The sequence below is a fragment of the Microchirus variegatus genome (assembly GCF_963457635.1).
Source record: "Microchirus variegatus genome assembly, chromosome: 7".
In the NCBI taxonomy this organism is placed as follows: Eukaryota; Metazoa; Chordata; class Actinopteri; order Pleuronectiformes; family Soleidae; genus Microchirus; species Microchirus variegatus.
This window is the reverse complement of record NC_139808.1, coordinates 17,008,410-17,028,829: the sequence shown is the minus strand read 5'-3', so window position 1 is coordinate 17,028,829 and position 20,420 is coordinate 17,008,410. Positions and strand designations below refer to the sequence as shown.

Genomic DNA, 20,420 nt, shown 5'->3' with positions numbered 1-20,420 from the left:
TCCACAAGTGCACCTCAGTAAATGCCTCCTTTAATGTGATCTTCATCCATATTGTATCAATAGATCAACCAGACCATTGTCATTTTTCTGAAATGAATGCAAGAACTCATCCTACCCGTGAATATCAATGCACTCCATGCTATAACTTGCAAATTAAAACAAACCAAAAAAAAAAAGCACAGCTTTCCCAGGAACCCATCGCAGAACCAGTGAGGCAGGACTTAATGTTGTTTTGACTGAACTGTAGTTGTCAGTAGGCCACCGTGATGAGGCTCAATTAGAGCAGCATGCTATGAGCTAAGCAGAGGTAATCATTGGGCGGAGGGCAGACTTATGTGGAGGCACGGATATTCACTCCGAACAGAGAGAGCGAGGGATAGACAATAGGACCTGGAGCCGTGGAGAGCAGCTAATGAGCCAACATGATTCACGCTTGGTCTCCCCCACAGAGAGCCTTGTCCTGGGCAGAGCGGAGGTGCACAAGAGGTGCACTTTTTCGCTCCAACACATTCCACCACAACGGAGTCTGTCAGAGCCCAGGGGGAAAAATGGGGGGTGGGTGGGGCGATTAAAGGTTTCTTCTGCAAATGCTTGAGTGAATTAAATTTTGATTCTTTTGTGTTTCTCATTTGAATCTTGAATTAATTGGGACACTGTTTATTTTAGAAAACAGTGCAGGACACACAAATCCACAAACACTGTGTCGTCGCTGCTGAACCCAATACTCCAGAGAGGAGGAAACAGGAAAAGCGGCTTGTTTTTTTTGTAATGAGTTGATTTTGTTGGAAATTACTATTTCTGATGAATAATGTGTTTTTCAGCCTCCTGCAGGACACATTTAAACTTGTGGAATGTAACCTTCCCTTTGTGGAGTGGGAGCAAATGATGTGCACCATTCCTTCAAAAATAAAAGTCTGAGACATTAAAATCCCAGCCTGATTGTCTGAGAATAACTCGATGAACACAAGGAGAAAATGATGCAGCCTGTCCATGTCTGTAACACAGTGATTATTTAATATTATTTATATAATTATACTTTCACTATTGCTTTCCTTCCAGTTGGCATTCATTTTTGTTGATCTTTATTTCATGTGAACTTCTTGATTTTTTTTTTTTTGCATATTGCTAATTTGGATTTCCCCCAGATGTTTGTCTTCATTTGTTTCAATGATGTAATTCAGGAGAATTATTACTTTGATGAATCTTGTCATGATTCATCATATCTATTGAAATCACCTCAGCATGATGTGTGGAACATTTGGATAGTGAGGTCATTCGTTCACTGCATGTTGATGAGGTAATTTCTTTAAGAAAATCCCCAAACAGCAGTATATATAGTTTAGAATAATGTAATAATACGATGCCTTATTTACCATGAAGAAGATGTGCACCTGTCATTTTTAGATACAAGTTGCAGATATGTTTTCAGTCTTGTAATTCCACCTGTGAGCTTGTTGATTGAACCGTTTTGCTTGGTATCATATGAACGTATGTTGAGGGGCTGTCTGTCAAAAAGAAAAACTCCAGTACTTATTAAAAAAAAAGCCACTAAATAACCATCCAGACTTTTAAACCCACTCGCGCTCTGATTGGCCAGGTGGGACTCACGTGGTCCAGTCGCTGTGCCGTGCCTCGAGCCAGCGCTGAGTGGAGCCTGTCTGCCAACAGCTTCAGCAGCGGCTCTATCTGGATCCTACAACACTCACTGACAATTAAAGGAGGCCCCTTTTTCTTCTTATTCCCGAGGACTACTCTTCACCATGGGCGACAAAAAGAGCCCTACCAGGTAAAGCGACCGTCTGCTGTCGATTTCGGCCCGTTTTGTGCGTGTTGGGCTCGATATTCGGATGCGTTTCTCTCACACGGGGATCGCTTCTCCCCCTTTTTCACTTGGTATGCCACAGCTAGCTAGAATAGTGCAGTCACTATGGCGGCTTCTCGCTCCCAACAAACCCCAGTCACTTAACAGACAAAGGGAATTTTTTCAGAGGAGACGCCTGGCATTCCCTGAAACGCGCTTCCGTCTCAGCGAAGCCTTTTGGAGGGTCAATGTCGAAATTGACACGGTTTGATATTCGTTTTGTTAGCCGATATGCTAAGCTTCGATGCCGAATTTTTTTTTTAGCAATGCCTGCCTGCCTGCCTGCTAGCCTAGCTGGCGATACAGTCGGACGGTGTGGACAGTCTGAGGGGATTCATACACCAACAGGGCTTAACTCACCGGGACTCGAACCTAATTTTAATGACAACCCCTCCACCCTCCGTGCTTGCCCACAGAGGAGCTCGTTTATTACACAACAGGTTACGTTCGCCCGAAACCCCCCCGTTCTTGTTAATTCGTGAAAATAAAATGTTGTGCGGGTATTCCGTCAACTAACTTGACCTTACAACGTTTGTGTCATTTTTTTGTGTGTATTAAGGCCAAAAAGACAAGCCAAACAGAGCGCAGACGACGGATACTGGGACTGTAGCGTGTGCACCTTCAGGAACACCGCCGAGGCTTTTAAATGCAGCATCTGCGATGTGAGGAAGGGCACATCCACAAGGTAACGTAGCTCGCTCTTTTCCTCTCTCTCTCTCTCCCCTCCAGTCTGATCGTCTCGTCTCTCCGCTGCTCTTGTGGCTGCTGCTGCTGCTGCAGCATTGCATCGCAATTTATGGGACTGACAACTTTGATTGACAGCTTATTTGTCTGCAAGCGAGCCGAGGGACTTGTTGATGGACAATCCCGCGAACCGTCTTCCCGCCGTTGTTTGGGATTATCCTCAGTTTTTCTCCTTAAATGCGATTTAAAAGCTGAACATTGCTGTTGCTTTTTATTCGTGCTTTCGTCTAGGTAGGCTGCCTGGCTACCTCACTCGCCAGAGGTTTGGGTGGGTGAGGTGGGGAAGGAGGACTGTACTTCATGATGCGTCCACAGAGTGAAAGGGCTGCTGCTGTTTCTTTTTTCTTTTTTTCTTGGAGTGAAACAAGGTGAATGCATCTATGGGCATTTCAGCGAGCTGTAGTATTGTACAGAGGGGTTTTATTTTTGGTGTGACATGTAAGATTTATGGTGCTCTGAACTGCTCTACAGTAAAGGAAAGATTGTATTTCTCTGGTTAGAGAAAAGTGGTTGTAAGTAGGATTAGAAACACCAACTCCAGATGTGCATTTCTTTGTCCATCAGACGTTTCCCGTGTGCTGGAGTTTCATGTCCAACATGATGTGATCTGGTTACCTTTTGAAATATATTGCGAATTTAATGGAATTTGCCCAAAAATATTATTAAAAATAAAATGCTCTGTGTTATTCCACCTTACTGCTGTGCACCTTGATGCCATGAGTAAAGGGCACCAAGCAAGATGAATACATTACTAAAATGTTTCGTTGCTGTTTCCTATCTGTTGCTGTTGTAATATTTGCATTATGTAGAAGAATGTTTCTTTATCAGTCCACACAAGCTTCCCCTCGCCTCCACAATTTTTCCGGTGCAAGGACATGTGGAAGCTGGAATGACATTTAAGTGTGATCCCGTACATCATCCGTTTCTATTGCACTTATTGACACTCATCATTTATTGATGTTGCCTCCCTCAAGTGCAAAAACTTTTATGCTGTGACGATTTATTTAGTTGCTGGTGTTTTTCTATGCATAAAAACAGGCTGATGGTAACCCATATAGTGTTAAAATGAGATTTTGCATGCTTTTCCAGTTCAGCAAGTCAAATTTCCATTCTTCAAATACAAGTGGCACTTGGCTATGATTAATTATTCTCAAAACTGACAAACATGCTTTGTTTCCTAACGAGAAAGCTAACTCCTGTTTGTTTCCAGAAATCTCAAGATTAATCATATCACCATTTATTGTAACAGGCTTGTATGCTTGTGGCATTTCCCCTTGTCTGAACTCAAAATACATTATGTGACGTCAACTGAAATCAGCAGCTTATGGGAAACTGAGGTCACATAGTTGTATAACCTGAATATCATGATGGGATTCCCTCAGTCTGTTTGTGTACTGACGCCTCCTCCTGTTGCAGGGAATGTTTTTGATGATAAGTTGTGTGAGTGTGTTTGCTCATGTCACCAGTTGCATGAAGACATGGGGAAACAGATGAGTCAGTTGTGGGTTTGTCGATAGCTCCCCTGCACTCTAACCTTTCCAGCTGTGGTTTTACAATGAGTGGCTCAGCTGACACCCCTGGTGCACCGCAAAAATGTGGGGAACACACTCGACGCTGGTTTACTGAGAGTCCCAAAGGTTGAGCTGAATCCTAATTGTCTGACTCCCCTCCCCCTATAAGCTTTTCCCAGCAGTGTGCAGCTCAAGACCATAGTTGATGATGCAGTGTGAGCATGCTAAGCGAAAGCAGGAAGCAGAGACAAGCATGTCGCAGCCATCCTGCCACTGTGCATTGGCAACAGCCCAGTTGCCTTTGTTTGTTAAATGGGAGCATATGACATCACTGGAGTGTTTGCTACATGACGCTGTTTGATCTGAATAGTTAACCTTTGATTAATGCAATTGTATAGTTGTGGGGCTCCCTCTTATTCTAATGAGTACTAATTAGCTGTCTTTTCCTCACTGTGTGATGTGTTCCAGCAAAGCACGGGACAAAGCAACATGCTCTTAGCCAAATGATTCACACTTATGGCGCTATGTGTGGTTGGTTTGTCTTGCCGCTTTTGTCTGATGCTCTGCTTTGAATGTGCTTTTAATGCATGTGGACGTGAGAGTTCACTAATTAGAGTTCCTCAGTGCCGATTGCAGTCAAAACACATCCTCATCCCTACATTAAAGCCACAATTCTACTTTTCTGTAGGGTAAATCAGTTTAGGTGTAGATTTGTGCAGTCAGTTTTGCATGAGTATTTTTAAGACATGTTTGAAATAGCTTGTTGTGCATAGTGGAAGTTAGTGGAAGCACACACTTCTCCCTCACTTGTTTAATGCTTCTGTTTTTGTCCTGTGTCCTCCAGGGACAAAGGTCAGCCAGTATTGGCTGTCGCAGCTGACTGCAGCAAGAAGAATGCTGATGTAATTGAAGTTTTGGATTTAATCATAGTCAGTCACACCTCTGTGTTTTGTGGAAATGCTGTAGGTACAGCAGGTTGCACAGTGGTGTGGTGAGCCACCATTATTTGCCTGATGGCCATTCGGGTAACGTGGGTGGTGTGTGTGTGGTTGGAGTGACTATCAATATTTAACTAAAAATACAGCCTATCTAACTTGGTTTTAAGGGGAGGTAGATCATTTCTTATTTCTCTCTTCCCCTCTCTCCCTCTGGCGGTCGGTCTCCTGCTGCAAATTGTTTACAGCAGAAACTCAGGGTTGCAGGCGGCACACTTAAAGGCAGTTTTGTGGTTTCTAGATGCATTTTGTGAAATCTAATATCTGATGAATATTTCCGTCCACTCAAGTTTGATACATTAATCAGTCACGGTCTGCTCTGGGTAATTGTTGCCGTTTGTACCTGACATTACAATGCATCTTAGATAGACGGCTCTATGCACAGGTACTGAAGCGTTCTGGGACATATATATCCACATACGCTCAGCAAAGTGAACTCAAATGTGTCTCGGCTCATAATGAAAGACCACTTACTGAAATGATGTCCTCTATGCATGCAGAAATATGTTAAACCTTGAGAGGCAGGAGTAACTTGGGCAGTTTGGTTTGCCTGCAACAAACTAAGGAATAAACCCAGTCTGCATTGCTTTGTCAATGCACGAGTGTGTATAGCTGCCTCCTGCCGGTTAATGCATTGGTTTTTGTAAATGGGCATTACAGAGCTGCAAAGTGGTCACTTTACACATATTAATGCCAAGTAGAAACAGCCAACGAGACACTAGCTGTTCCATAGGGGTTGATGGGGAAAACGCGCTGATTATCATCTGTGGTGATTTACAGATAATGGTTTGCTCTCAGTGAGACTTGAATCACACTTTGTTCCCTGCTGACTGTAGGTGAGCTACATAACTGTGGGTCATACCATTCGGGTTTGCACTATTGGAGGCAAGAATGTGCATTAACGAGAGCTATGGCATCAGCATTTGGAGAGAGGCCCTGCTCTCCCTTTGCCAAGCGCAGCCTAATAAACCTGTTGACCCACTCCAGTTCAGTGATGTAACATGATACACAAGTGGGATAAATCTAGCCTCTGCCACTCTTGACTCTTCAACAAGAAAGCACTTTCCTTTTTGCACCTGACCTCGCTCCTAATCTACAAATCCAAGTAGCCCGAGTGTTCAGCCTCTGCATTCAGTAGCTACCTCTTTTGTAATTAAAGAAAAAGGCCTAAATTTGCATCGCCTGCGAGGCGCATGCTATCATATTTAAATGTCTCTGGCATCTAAACCTGATCGCTGTGCGAACGTGACACTGTTTCTGTACATCAGTTTGCTTTGTGGTGGTGTTTGGTATGCACCACTGGCAGCCCCGGGGCTCAGGGAGAAACCATTAGCAGCCCTCTAAAGTTGATTGATGACGGGCTTCACAGGAAGTCTTGGGGTACCTCAGTCTTTGACTGCTGTGCTGTTATCTGTGCACTGTTCTGTTGTCAGTCTTTTCAAGTAGCTTCCATCTGTGCTTTATATAAAACAGATCAAATGGGTGTCTCTCATCTCACTTGTTCACGAAATACAGTGCTCTCACTTGCATAAATAAATTCTATGTTCTAAACTTTATTTGATGCTCAGACTGCTGCAGGCACTTGCAACTGAAACCATTACAACTCATACAGCTGTATGAGGTGTGGGTCGTATAGGTGTTGGAAACAAGGCTACACTTGACAACTAGCTGGCTGGTATGTAATATATGTTTTGTTAAATATTTAAACACACTAGACATGTGTGACATTTCCTCTCTTTATCAAGCCTTCAGAGCCCGAGAGTAAATAGAAATCTCCCTAAAGGATGCACTTGCAAACGCGAATCATTTTCACACACCTGTACTGCTCCATCACCTACATCTCAGGGGAAACACTTTGAACACTGTGGTGAACTTAAATGTCACACATAATATGCTCAAGTTTTTTTTAATCTAGCACATAGCTTTATACTAAGACTATATGTGAAACCCACAAATCCCCAGATTTTGACTATCAGAAGCGGGATTGACAAACGGATCAAATAAAAACCATATTAGCCCTAAAGCCTTGCTTCAGTAGGTGGCTCAAAAAAGTTAAAGTGCATGTCTCTTATTCTCTCTTTTTCCCTCTCGCTCTGTAAGTGTTGAGATGGCACAATTATTGGAAAATGATTGCATTGTGTGTTTGTGCGTGTGTGTCTTTTACAATGATGGAATAGAGTCATTATAATCCCTGGATTCTCCCACTGTCACATTAAAGCAAATTGTCTTGGATAATGGAATTACATAAGAGAGACATGCTGCTGCTCAATTTATATCTCCACTTCTTCGCCCACCCCTCGCCCCCCACAGCAGCCCCCCACTTGGAGGAAACTGCTTTTGCTTATCCAGCATCTGCACTAAAACCCAGAGCATGAGCGGTTAGCCCTAATCTTGACGTTAATTGCCGGATTTAAAAGTCCTTAATTACTTCATGGGATTTGGCAGAGTGTGAGTGATTAAAAACAATAGCCAATTTGGCAATCTGACAAAAAAAACAGAGACATGTTGAGAGAGTTGTTGAATTGAGGTTCCTCCCTTTCAGGAAACAGACGAGGCAAGCAAATGAGTGTGGCAGAGAGGCGTCTCAGGAAACTACAGAAAAAGCATATGAGGGCGAAGGAGTTGGTAAGCACAGCCCCACAGCTTATGGAGGAGACGAGGGCAAAAGAGGACAAGGAGAGAAACGAAGTGGTGAGGAGACAGAGAGGAGTGTAGCATGTGGACATATCTGTGTGTGTGTTAAAGGAAGGGGGGTATGGATGGCTGTGAGGGGGATGTGCTCACTCAGCCAAGAGTCTCCAGGGGCGAAAGCAGAGCAAAGCACATCATTACCTAGGGAGGAGGTGACTGGACAGCCTTGTCTGTTTCTACCAGCACAACCAACCATGCATGGGAAAAGAACAGTAGCTTTTGACATGTCACTTTTTACAAATGAGATTGTAAGAGAAACTGACATTTTTTCAGTAATTTTCGTTTCTTCTGACCCTGTTGAACAATCTAGTTTCAGAGCTCGTTAACCATGATTACTAATCTTGAGAAGCTAATGACCAGAAAAAATGTTTGGTAGAATTAAGTCTTGACTATGGTAAAGAGTATATTGTCAGTGTATCAGAAAAAAAACACAGTTTTAGGCAGTTGACTCCTTTCCCGTTGCCAGTGGAGTTTTTCCTCCAGTGAGTCATGTTTAATGTCACAAGTGAGTGGCAAACCACCAATGTGCTGCTGCACACAACAGAAGAGAAGCTCCATAGAGAACACTAATGATTTCACGTTGGTTACTTAGATATCTTTGACTTCGGCCATTCTTTCAAACTCGGCAGCAACTGATAAAATTAAGATCGGTACCTGAAGGGTGCAACTCATAATACCCCGCTGGAAACAGTGCAGAGCTGTGCAGACTCTTTGACTTGTGCCAAAATAAAGTAGTAAATGGAAAAAGTACTACATTCAGTGTACATGACTGCCGATCGGTGCCAGAGCCGATAAAAGTCTTTTGCAGTCATTTGACCTGAGATTGAATGTCGATTGTATCTATTCCCCTAGCAGAAAAAGGCCAGATGTTCAGAGTGTTGGCAAGTATTTTTCCCCAATGGAAAAGACTTTTAGTGATCGGGGTTCCAGGTGCATTATTGAGGCTGTGCCAACAGACTCGCCCCTGTCAATTGCAGGTCAGTTACAGCTGTTACCATGGCATCTTATCACATTTAAAATAAAATGACTAAAAATAAGAGAGCCTGTATTTAATTATTTATTTGTGATATTTTTCCAGTAAACTTTGTAACAAAAGAACAAATAAAACAACACGGCACAAAATAAAAGCAGGCCAAAAATGCGAACTTTTTCAAAAATGGTCAAAGCTGTACATCATGATCTGAGCATGATTAGTATGATATATTATCTTCCTTATCATGGTATGTATCACATGGCGATGTGGCAGTGCTACTTGATAATTTGTTGAAATTTAAACCAGGCTTTGTTTATACCAAAGCAAATGGGCCATAAGACAACTGAACAGCAGCGAGATAGGGAGACGTGGACTACGTGACAGATAACTCGAGCACACCAGAGGCAAGGGGAGCAAGGGGAGAGGTGAAGAGGGGTGAAGAAGAGAGCTACTTAAAGCTGGCAGGATTTATGGAGGGTGTGGGGCGGGTTGGGGAGGCTCTAATACATGAGGAGAAAGTGTAAAACTGAGACAATGATAGAGAGGAAATGGAGGGAGAACAAAAACAAATGAGCGATGCCGAGCAATGTCACACAGTGATGTTGATGGAAGTAACTTGTACAAGCTCAGTGCCTTTGCAATGACTCACTGTCATTGCACACATTGTCAGGCAGTACATAGCCTGAAATGTCAGCTGTAGAAAAGAGGGATGATGTGTCTTACACACAAGAAAACGCACATGTAGACTTATCCCCGTTTGAATTCCCTGTCTAGTTTTCTTCTTGCTGTGTCTCACTCAAATGTCAAAATACTCAAATAGGCAGACTCCTTAAGGTTGTCAAGAGAAGCAGAAAATTGCTTTTGGCAGCCATTGTGCTGCATTAGGTTTGTAGTTATTGCAGTGGAGTTCAGATATCTCTGAAAGCTTTCCCTGGACTCCTTTGCTCTGTGAACACAGAGACATAAGTGCCATAAATGTCGTGCTCTTTTACGGTTTGAAGAAAAGGTGCAAATGACAATTACTATTTCATTTGAAAACAGTGTTTATTATGCAATATGACATATTTAATTATCTTATATTATCTTATATTAACTTATCTCATGTGCAGTGCATGGTTGCTTTAAACCGCACTGCATGATTGGACAACATAGGAAATCACCTCCCTTAATCTTTTTTGATAATGAGTCTGAGTAGGAGATGCTGTAGCTACACCCATGCTACAACTATGTCTTTATTTGAAAACCACATTCTCAATGAAAAACAGTCTACATTCAGATGATGAGGATTTCATATCTTACTAATGTGCCTGAAAACATATATATATACACACATACACGTGACTATTCAGATACACAGGGGATTTGTGTGCCGGTGGAAACAGGAAGCCAATTCTCTCCTTTGGAGTTGTTTCAGAACCTACTACAAAGAAGAAACAACAATGGTGACAAGTCAGGAACAAGATTTCTGTCATGAGACAATGGCCGTGTTAAAAGAGCTTTTTGTGCACAGCTGGTAGATCGGTTGTGGTCGATATGAACCAGAAGCGAATGCGGACATAATCATTTTCTACAGCCGCTGTCTCTGGCCATCCAAACTGAAAAACTTTCGAATGAAATGAAGCCAGCAGTGTTTTCAAAGATCTGTTTTTTGTTTCACCTGTTGAAACTAAACAAAAAGATGCTAGGGTTGGGTAGACAGTCTGCATATCTGTTGCAGAATTAAATCTTCCTTTTTGTCATGAAAAGTAAGTAGTATGGATGTGTGTATGTAGCTGCTTTACCTGAGAGCCTCCTGCACACAAGAAGAAGAGCACCTCGATAAATTTGATGGAAACATTGTCAGTTATCTATTGATTCTCACAAGGAGGGGAACGGTTCAACTTTAATCCCTCCAAATCTGACTATAAGGAATGGATGAAAGGATGTACGTGAAATACCTCTGGTGGGCAGTGGGAATAAAAGAAGTGCCCTCATTCAACCTCCACATTCACGAATCGCGTAACCCATGCATGGCTAGAGGTGACCACGCTTCTCCCACTTTAGGCTGAGACTGATTTAGAATTCCTTTACCGGGAACAAGGGCCCCCACCAAGCAGTACAGTTCAGTTTGTTACGTCGTACAGTTATACGTTGCATTTTGATTCTTAAATGATGAGTAGGGTACACAAATAATCAATCCATAACATTCCAGTTTAGGGTTGAGCTGGACACATTGCAGTCTGTCGATTTGTTCGTTGAGGCAGAAATTATTGTCAACTGCCACTGTATTAATTATCTTGACTGCTATATGTCTTTTAATTTAAAGATCTCTACCATAGTGTTGCGCTCAATTGCTGCGTTGTACATCCATTGTAGTGCTGTTTGCCTCAGGCTCTCACGTGTGCTCATGTGATTATACATAATGTTTATACTCTGTACAGTCAGATCTCACAGTGCATTGTAAGCTGCTCACTGGTACACACACACACACACACACACCCCCCCCCCACACACACACACACAGTGGAAGCTCTCTGTATCTCTCTCATATGAACTTCTCTTTCACCCTCAAGCTTGTGCAGCCTCCCTGTCATTTGAAATGATGGATGTAAGAGCAAACTATGTGAGCATGTGGGCACATCTGCCTCCATGGATTTAATTAATTCTATGGGAAATGCCACTTGTCAACATAGTGCAAAATTATCATACAGTTGAATTGTTGAATTTACACCTATGCTTTATTGTAGGGCTTTTTTATTTTTGACTTCATTACTTGAATTAAGTTGTTGGTGATAAAAAATTGTTTAGGTCCATGCAGTCTGTTTTCCAATTGTCAGTTTCATGTAGCTATGAATAATTAAACTAACAGGTTTGTTCATGTGAACTGGTGGTAGGAGTCAATGAGGGGGTTCCCAAGATTCAGTTTGATAATGATTCAACAAATCAATAGTGAAACAATCGTTGATATATCTTGCAACATATTTATGAGGAAACCAGTGTTTTATAAAGTTCATTGGGTCCACTATTAGTAAGTGTGTATGTTTAAGCCCTCTCAATTGTAATGTATTATATATTCAAGCTTGATGAATCTACAGAAAAATATTAAAATACTGGCTTAGACAGGTCTATGTGACTTAGACTTAGGACCACGCTGTCCTGCAGAAACAGAACAGCTGTTTTTCTGGGACACCTTCTCCAGATTTTTGACAGAAGCTAATTATGTTTACTTTTTAGAATTATGATGCATCTGTCAGTTAAGTTTTTTTTTTTTTTACTCCTACTGTGCACTGAACTGGGTGAAGCAGAGGATGTAACAGGGCTCCTCCCAGGCAAACTGCACTTCAAGTCATTCTGGAAAGACAGGCCAACATTGAACAGTACGTCAGCAGAGCCTCAATGTAAATATGTATAAATACTTTCTAATTGGCCAATGGAATTGAAGTAGCACAGACGAGCAGCTCTATGCTCTGCTTCACACACTGTTGGTGGGGAGGGGCAGCCACGGGTATCACATGTTTCAACATGATAATCAAAGCTTTATAACAAGTGTTCCCATAGATCACTGGTTATATGGTTGTCACTGTGTGATAGTAGTGCTCTGATCAAACTTGAACCCTGTGGCGCTCTCACATGTTGGATATGAGGGATGTACACAAGGCTGAGATTGTGTGGGGGGTAAAACCGGGTCACTGGTGAATGCATGCGAGTCGGGGACTCGTCTTTCCCAACAACTTTTTGTGTGCACTGAGCACAAGGAGCCCACCTTGGTACCGTGTAGATGTGGTTGTGTACAAGGTCAGAATGAGAGAGAGTGGGTGACGTTAAATATCCTGAGCTCTCAAGTTGGCTCTCAATGGTTGAAGAAAACTGTTTGTTCTCTCTCTCCCTCTCTCGCTCTTCCTCTTCTCTGCTCAGCTGTTTGCCACTTCATTCCCCCAGCTTGGCAGGAAATAATTGCTTGTCCTCCACACAGCACTTCAAATAAAAGAGCTGTGTTAATGAGGGCTTTCCTGTGCCTGCCTCACTCACTCACTCACTCACTCACTCACTCACTCACTCACTCACTCACTCACTCACTCACTCACTCACTCACTCACTCACTCACTCATCCTACTTATCCGTCAGCATTCCTGTGACGTGCTCAGGCTTATTGTTTGATGTTCCTGCAGAAAGAGTCCAGGCTGAAACAGCAGCTTCATCTTTTCGTTCTCGTGTGTATCGGCTGCTCGTGTTCAGCGAGAGCACCAGCTGAGGCGAGGTGCGTTTGTTTTTGGGATGATTTCAGTTTAAGTGGAGCCGTCTAACAATGGGTGTCAGTCTGACTGAATTAGGAGCTTTTAAGCACGATGATAGTAATTTCTGGGCATCCTGTGGAGGTAGTCTCCCCACTCCTTCCCCCCACTACAAGATGGAATTGAGGGGTAAGCATAGGAGGAGCTGTCAATCACAGTCTATTGTTGTGTGCAGAGGAGGTAATATGCTGTAAGCCCTCACAGTGGGAAACAATTTGACAACAGGCTTTATACACTTGACAGACACACTCACACTGATTTCCCAGGGATGTATTGGCTGTAGTGGGAGCTTGGAGCAGATTCTGCAATTGGACCCTTGCGTTCCACTCCTGGTCCTGCTCCCAGTCATATAACCTGTTATATGCACTAGATTGTTGTCTTCATTAGGATTTTTGCAACATAATTTGGTCCGGGTGTAGTGATCAGTGCATTCTTTTGCCAACAATGTTGACAGATTATTTAAATAAATTGAATTGTATGGCTGAATGTTTTCAGGAAAATCTCTATGTGTAATTCGATTTTTTTTTAAATTGTAATTACGGTATAGAGAATTATACAGCATTTACTGTCACAAAATGGAGCAATTCCACAGGATAACATCATGAATATTACCTTATATTGAAATGCAATGAAATGTCAAATATTGTTTCCAACATCACTTTTAAGCAAGTTGTGGTGTATCAGATTTCGATAGGTATAACTCTTCATTCATTTTAAATATGATATGTATTTCATTGTTTGTGTGAATATATGTGTCACAGCATGACACCTGGTGTCATGCTGTGTCTCCAGGCGTGTCCAGAGCATGTGCCTTTACCACGACAGCCCGAGTGGTCAGTAAATAAATAATGTGCAGTAGAGTGCTGGCACTGAATCACTGCTGAACTACTGGGACTTCTTGGCTCTTTCTGCTGCCACTGCTGTTGCTGCTGATGCAAATCTCTGCCTCTGACCAGGCCTCCAGCTCCGCAACAAGCAGAAGAGGTGTTATTCTGCACCTTTTTGGCTAATAGATCTCACTGCTACAATATACATTTCTGGTCTTTTTGAGTACAGTGTGTGTTGAGAGTGTGTTTACGCAATGCTGTAGTTGGAGAGAAAAGGTTTTTGTTTTCCATGATGGGTTTTTCTCTCATGCTGCTTAGCCAAAACTTCAATTCTGTGTCACACTGTCTCAGTTGCATGTTGACAATTTCCCACCAGATGTTAAACAGTAGATCAGGAACAGGAATTATGCTCCGGGGACCATCTGGATTTTCCGTGGTGTTGACTATTTTGGAATGTCATCAGAATATAGATAGAACACAGGGAAATGCAAGCCAGCAGCGCTGTGTTTGTGTACAACATGTTAGACCTCAACCAAACAAGTGAAAATATAATTTCTCTTCACATTTGCTGAACAGGTGATATGATACTATAGCTTTCATGTTTATGTTCTGCACAGAGACTGACACATTTAGTTGTTGTTACCACCACCATTCAACTGCCTCACTGGGTCAGCGTCTTTTCTTTGACCATAGCGTGTGTCACTTTTTCCAAAAATCAATTTTGAATGAATATCACGTTATTCCTTCAGAAATATTCCCCACCCCTATGTCCACTCAGGAGGATGGTTTAGTTTGCTTGTGTCCTTCATTCAATAATTTAAATTATTAAACCCCTGCTCTTGGAAAAATATGTGTATTGTGCTGTTATCTTGTTCTGTGTCCTCTGCTGGGCCATGCAGTAATTACTTATGATGGCATGATGTGCTTCTAGGCTGTACCTTTTTAACTTCAAAAGGTTTGTTTTAGTTGGTGTTTGAAACCCCAGTTAAATGTCTGATATTATTTGCCAGAAATACAAGTCTGTTAACCTTATCGGGATCGAGTGCGGCTCTCTTTATATTTACAAAAAATAAATAAATAAGAAGCTGTGGCTGCGCTGTCATATGACAGTGTTGGAAACATTAAGTGTGTGCTCCTCTGCTGGAGTCGAAGTCATACATAAATAGGTACTTATTAGTTAGCAGCATTTGCAGTTTGAACATGAACTTTACTTTGCATGCTCGAAATAATATTGAATTTCCGACTGAAAAATGACAGCCCTAATGGGAATTGTGAAAATGATTTGGTTCATTATGGAACTTTGCAATAGTCTCACAGTTTGTGTGAAACACTGCTTTATATCTGGAGGAATTTATATTAAAGTCATACATAAATAAATGCCACAGCTTGGTTAGCATATTTATGACACTAACACTATTTCCAAAGCCTGCACATTATCATTTTCATTTACTGCTACTACATCTATATTTCTATTGCTTGATTGTTCATTAAATTATAATTTATACGGAATTGTAAACCCAGTATCATCACCTCATGATTAATTAATAGGAGTCTCAGAGTGTACTTGGATTTATCTAAGCACTGGGATGAGTTCTAAAACTCAGCCTGGGGAGTAATTACCGAAGATTGGAATAGCAGAGGGATCAATTTTATGGGAGCAGTCAATTATGAAGCTGGGTTGGGATGGGAGGAAGAATTGACTCCCATGTTACCCTCTTAATTCCCACCTCATTCAATGCCCCCAAAGACCAAGGAAGCAGGTAGAAGGAGTCCCAGGTCCATGACAGCTAATGGATAAGGCATCACCAGCCCAGGGCTCATTGCATTCTCCACAGCTGGTGTATTGATTGGAATGTAGTGCAAGCATTACGACATGATGCTCTATTATTCTCCGATTGATTGCTCTCTGATCGGCTGCACAACCCAGCCCCCTTCTCAAGGACAGCCTTTCTCAGTCTGTAATGGGCTGCAACAGGAGGACACTAAATGTGTTTGACTGAGCTGCAGAGGAGAAAAAAATACAGGAAAGTTTGACAAATTGTTAGAGGCTAAAATTACCAGGCTACTAAAAGATAAAGGGACCGAGGGAGCTGAGAGTCGTTTGAGAGATATGAGAGGTTGAAAGCGTAGAAGCAAGAGTAACTGACCATATGATGTTGCCAAACTGAAACAGTGAGGCTAACCACTTAAGCAGCTGTCTGAAAACCACTCTCCGTAGCACGCCACTGAAATCGGCTTCATCAGTCTGACACAGCTTGGAGCTTTGTCTGTGTTTGCCACATGCAGTTGCTCTTAAACTTGACTCACAGAGACTCATTCCCATGACAAAGCCAGAAACATTTGTTTTTCTCTGGGAGGGCTTCATTTTTCAGCCATAAAACACTTGTTATTCTGGACTGAAGCATGCACTGACACGGTTTGTAACTTTTATAGAGTATCTCCCTACTTGACCACAGGTCTTCTAAATCAGTCCTGTTTGTTTGTTTTTAAAATAACTCTTGCGAAACAGAAAAAAAAATAGAGAGATTGTTTTTGGAAAGTTGAGTATCCATAGCTTGTTAGTTGTTGTGTTCGAGTTGAACTGCCTCCCGAGCAGCCGTCCAGCCATGCCAGGCTGTTTGTTTGCATGCTAAGCTTTTCAAGTACGTGTTTGTGAGTGTGTGAGCACACTTGTGGTTTACTCCTCACCATGCTTGCCCAGCACTGGCCTGTGATTATCCACGTCGCTGGCTATAGTTTGGTCTTGGCTGCAGCCTCTCTCCCCCCGAGGTCCTCTGCGGTCCCTGCTCAGAAGCTGCCAGCTTGTGTCCATTATGCTGCAGGTGTGTGTGTTTGTATTCGAGCTCAAGCATTTGGATTATGAGTTTGATTATTTGCCTCACAATTTCAGGCCATATTCATCTGCACAGCTGATGGAGCAAGCCGCTGCTCTCGCTATGCATATTTCTCTCTGCGAAGCAGTGGAACCACACAAATGTGGACAGTTTTATGCAAGTCTAGAAAATCAGTGGGATTCAGTGAGACTTGCACTTGACATTTATTGTCTTGCTTTTATTGTCTTTGCTGAATAAGAATGATCAAACTCAAAGAGGTTATGCTGTGTAGGTGTATGTGTGTGTATCAAAAAGAGGGACATAGTAGCTCTGTGGTTGCTCTGTGAGCTCACTGGGTGCAGCAGCTACACCATGTCAAACCGAATCTCCGTCTGTGACAAATGGGGCAAACCCTGTAGTAATCAGATTAGAGGAACCTAAGTGACGTGCTGCAAATGTCCCACCTTGTGATCCTGTGCGTTCGTTTTATTACAGCAGTGAATTAATGAGATTAGCCCTCAAAACAGAGCTGCACCACCAGGAAGCTGCTGCATTTGTCTCTATTCTCTCTCGCCTGCCTCTAGGTTCAGTCACCTCTCTTTGTCACCTGTCATGTCACTGCGTTGCAGCGTGGCAGCGTGGCCTTACAACTCATCTATGAGGCTAATCCATGTTTCTGCCTTGGATCCTCTCTCCACAGGAAACCCAGGATCAACTCCCAGCTGGTTGCCCAGCAGGCGGCCCAGCAGTACCCGATGCCTCCTCCACCCAAGAAGGATCGGAGGGAGAGGAGCGAGCGTCCAGAGAAGGAGCGCCCGGAGGGAGAGGGGGAGCGAGAGCGGGAGCGGGAGCGAGATCGAGAGCGTGCCAATAGCGTGGGACGCCCGGAGGTTGAACGTCCGGAGAGAGTGAGGCCAGAAGTAGAAATTCCTGAGGAAAAGAGTGAGAAGGAGCAGCCAATCAAAGACAAACCTGACAGAGAGAAGGAAATCAGCCCAGCCATCACAAAGAAGCCCAACAGCAAAAAGACCAGGTCAGAGCACAATATGAAAAATTCCCTGAAAAGATTATGATATTATATTGATATTTATGATGATTATGCTTTCACAGTATTAGAAAAAGCAAAAGTAATATATTACAAAAAAAGTAGAATAATGAATGAATTAAGTGTCATATATCATGCGGTCTTGGAGTGAAGTTGCAGGCTCCCATTTGTGGCACTTGAAAATAAATCACTAGGACTGTATCCCAGTCCCTTGTGAGAAATATTAAAGCTTTTCCTCATTCATGATAATCCCGATCATGAGAATCCCCCCCAATCAGCTTAATTTGCGAGTGCTTTTTTAACGTGATGCCTGATAAAATGATACATCATCCAATCCCTAGTGTGAGGCTTCACATGGGTTTTCTGTGTGTGTGTGTTCACTGTGTCAGACTTCCTCCTCACTGGTGTGTGTCCACTCACTCTTCTCTTCCAGACCTAAATCAGAAAACCACCAGAGCCCACCCAGCGACAAACACAGCATACAGTCTGGCAAATCAGCAACCAAGACCAACAAGAATTCTCATATTTCCAGGTGTGTAGGCCCTCGTTGCGTCCATGCGTGCGGCAGAACACACGGTTTCACTTGTGTGACCACAGCACCTTGTGTTTAGAGAAAGTCAGTCAGCAGCAGGCTAGTGGGAACCCAGAAATGATTCACAAATGATCTTTTACACTAAACTCCCACTCTCACTTTATATACCCTTGTTCTGACTGTTCATGTGTCACCCGATGAATTGAGCAATTTAGTGTAACCGCCCCCACAGTGCTGGCAGGCTCCCTTTTGTGTTTGCTGAAACACACACTCACATATTGTGGTTGCTCTTATTTTTTTTTTGATTATTAAGGTTTGTTTGTTTGTTTTCCTCCTCTTCCTTTTGCTTCACAGACCCAAACTGAAGAACATCGACAGGAGCACTGCCCAACAGCTGGCCATCACTGTCGGGAACGTGACGGTTATCATAACAGACTTTAAGGAGAAGACCCGCTCGTCCTCCACGTCCTCGTCCACCATCACGTCCAGCGCAGGCTCCGAACAGCAGCACCAGAGCTCTGGCTCCGAGAGCATGGACAAGGGCTCGTCACGCGCCTCCACACCTAAAGGAGATCTCTCTGTGGGGCACGATGAGTCGTTCTGAATACCCCGCCTCCCCCTCTTACACACACACACACACCATCCCGTCCACACCTGTCTCCACTCTCTCCTCCCCTTTTTCCCCCCTCCACGTTTTTGGACACTAAGAATCCCACGAAGGGAGAGATTTCATCTTTCCTATTGTTGCCCCGCCTCCATTCCATGAGCCACACCTGGATGCTGAGAGGATCTGGCTGGCTGCGAGGATCAGTGCGGTGCGACTGTCGGGCGATAACAACCGCCCCGCTTGGACAACTTACACCGGCGGCACAGACGAGGAGAGACGAAGAATAACTCCCCCCTTTTCCCCCTTCTCGTCCCATCCTCCTCCTGCGGTAGCATCCAGACACTTGTATGTATTGTTTTATATTTGTATGTGGATGTGAGGCCAAGTCGACTTTTTTTGTTTTTGTAAAGAAGAATTCTTCGCCGGGCACAATAACCACCATCATTTTAATAACTTTAAACTATTATTACCCTTATTTATTACCCGTTGCACCTGTATACTTTGATATTCTTCTTTTTATGTTGAAGCTTATGCTGTGTAGCTCTGCCGATCGTTTTGTTCCTTCAGTGTTTTTATTACAGTTTGAAAATGGTAGGACAACAAGACTCAAGTCACAGACAAACACCTACACTCGGACTCAGACACACACACACACACACACACACACACACACACACACACACACACACACTGGTGCTAGATACACTGTGAAGCGGATTTGCAGATCTGGGATTGCCCATTCACTCAATGTGACAAAGTGCTGATGAATCAAATTCTCATTCACTTTTTTCAACGACACTGTCTGAACTTCGAACACTGTCTGGACCTTCATCAGGTCCGTCTGCTCCTCCTGTACAGTTCAATGTGCATCAGAAGAATAATCACACCTGACCTTTTTCAACACAACTGTCTTGTGATTTCGTACGCTATATCAGATCTCCTTAGGGCTGCAACCATTCATCGGTTACTAAATTAACCACCGACTCTTTAATAATCGGTTCATCGTCTTGAGTGTTTTTCAAGAATTAAAAGAAGCTCTCTGAGTTTTGCGCTTTGTAAATGTGAAATCTTTTTTTCTTTGCCCCTTATAACTAAGAAATAATTCAAAGCGAATAATGGTTTGGGAAGCACCGATCCAACATTTTTCAACAATTTTGTTTTATAAAGCAATCAACCAGTTGATTAATTAAGAAAGTAATCGTTAGTTACAGCCCTAGATCATATGTCCTATACTGTACAGTGTCGGCAGTGGTGTAAAACACTAAAAAGCTGTTGGTATTTTCTGCATTCCACAGTTAAATACTGAGTTTTTCTTTTCCTGGCTGAAGGTAGAGCTGTCCTCATCGCCTGAGTCATGTTTAAAAATTTTTTTTTTTATTATTATTATTATTCTGTTGTAACTGAAGGATGGTTACGGACAGTTCAATGTGGTGAAACTACATCGAACTGTAATTTTTACCTGTTCTGTCGAGCTCTTTCTATATCAATTTTCCTTTTTTCCCCCTCTTGTTTTGGTCCTGACGACCGTTTTCCAGTCTGCACCCAATTAC

The 20,420-nt window shown here is 42.8% G+C and overlaps 1 protein-coding gene across 1 annotated transcript; it reads left to right on the top strand.

Annotated features, from left to right (window-relative positions):
- Positions 1-1,722: 1,722 nt before the first annotated feature.
- On the top strand, positions 1,723-18,867 carry rybpb (RING1 and YY1 binding protein b; the record flags this gene model as incomplete). The annotated part of the gene is made up of 5 exons (XM_083892460.1): positions 1,723-1,786; positions 2,421-2,546; positions 17,387-17,719; positions 18,165-18,263; positions 18,618-18,867. Exons 1-5 carry the CDS (start codon positions 1,761-1,763, stop codon positions 18,865-18,867), a joined length of 834 nt encoding a protein of 277 aa, XP_083748586.1. The 5' UTR covers positions 1,723-1,760.
- Between the last annotated feature and the right edge of the window lie 1,553 nt (positions 18,868-20,420).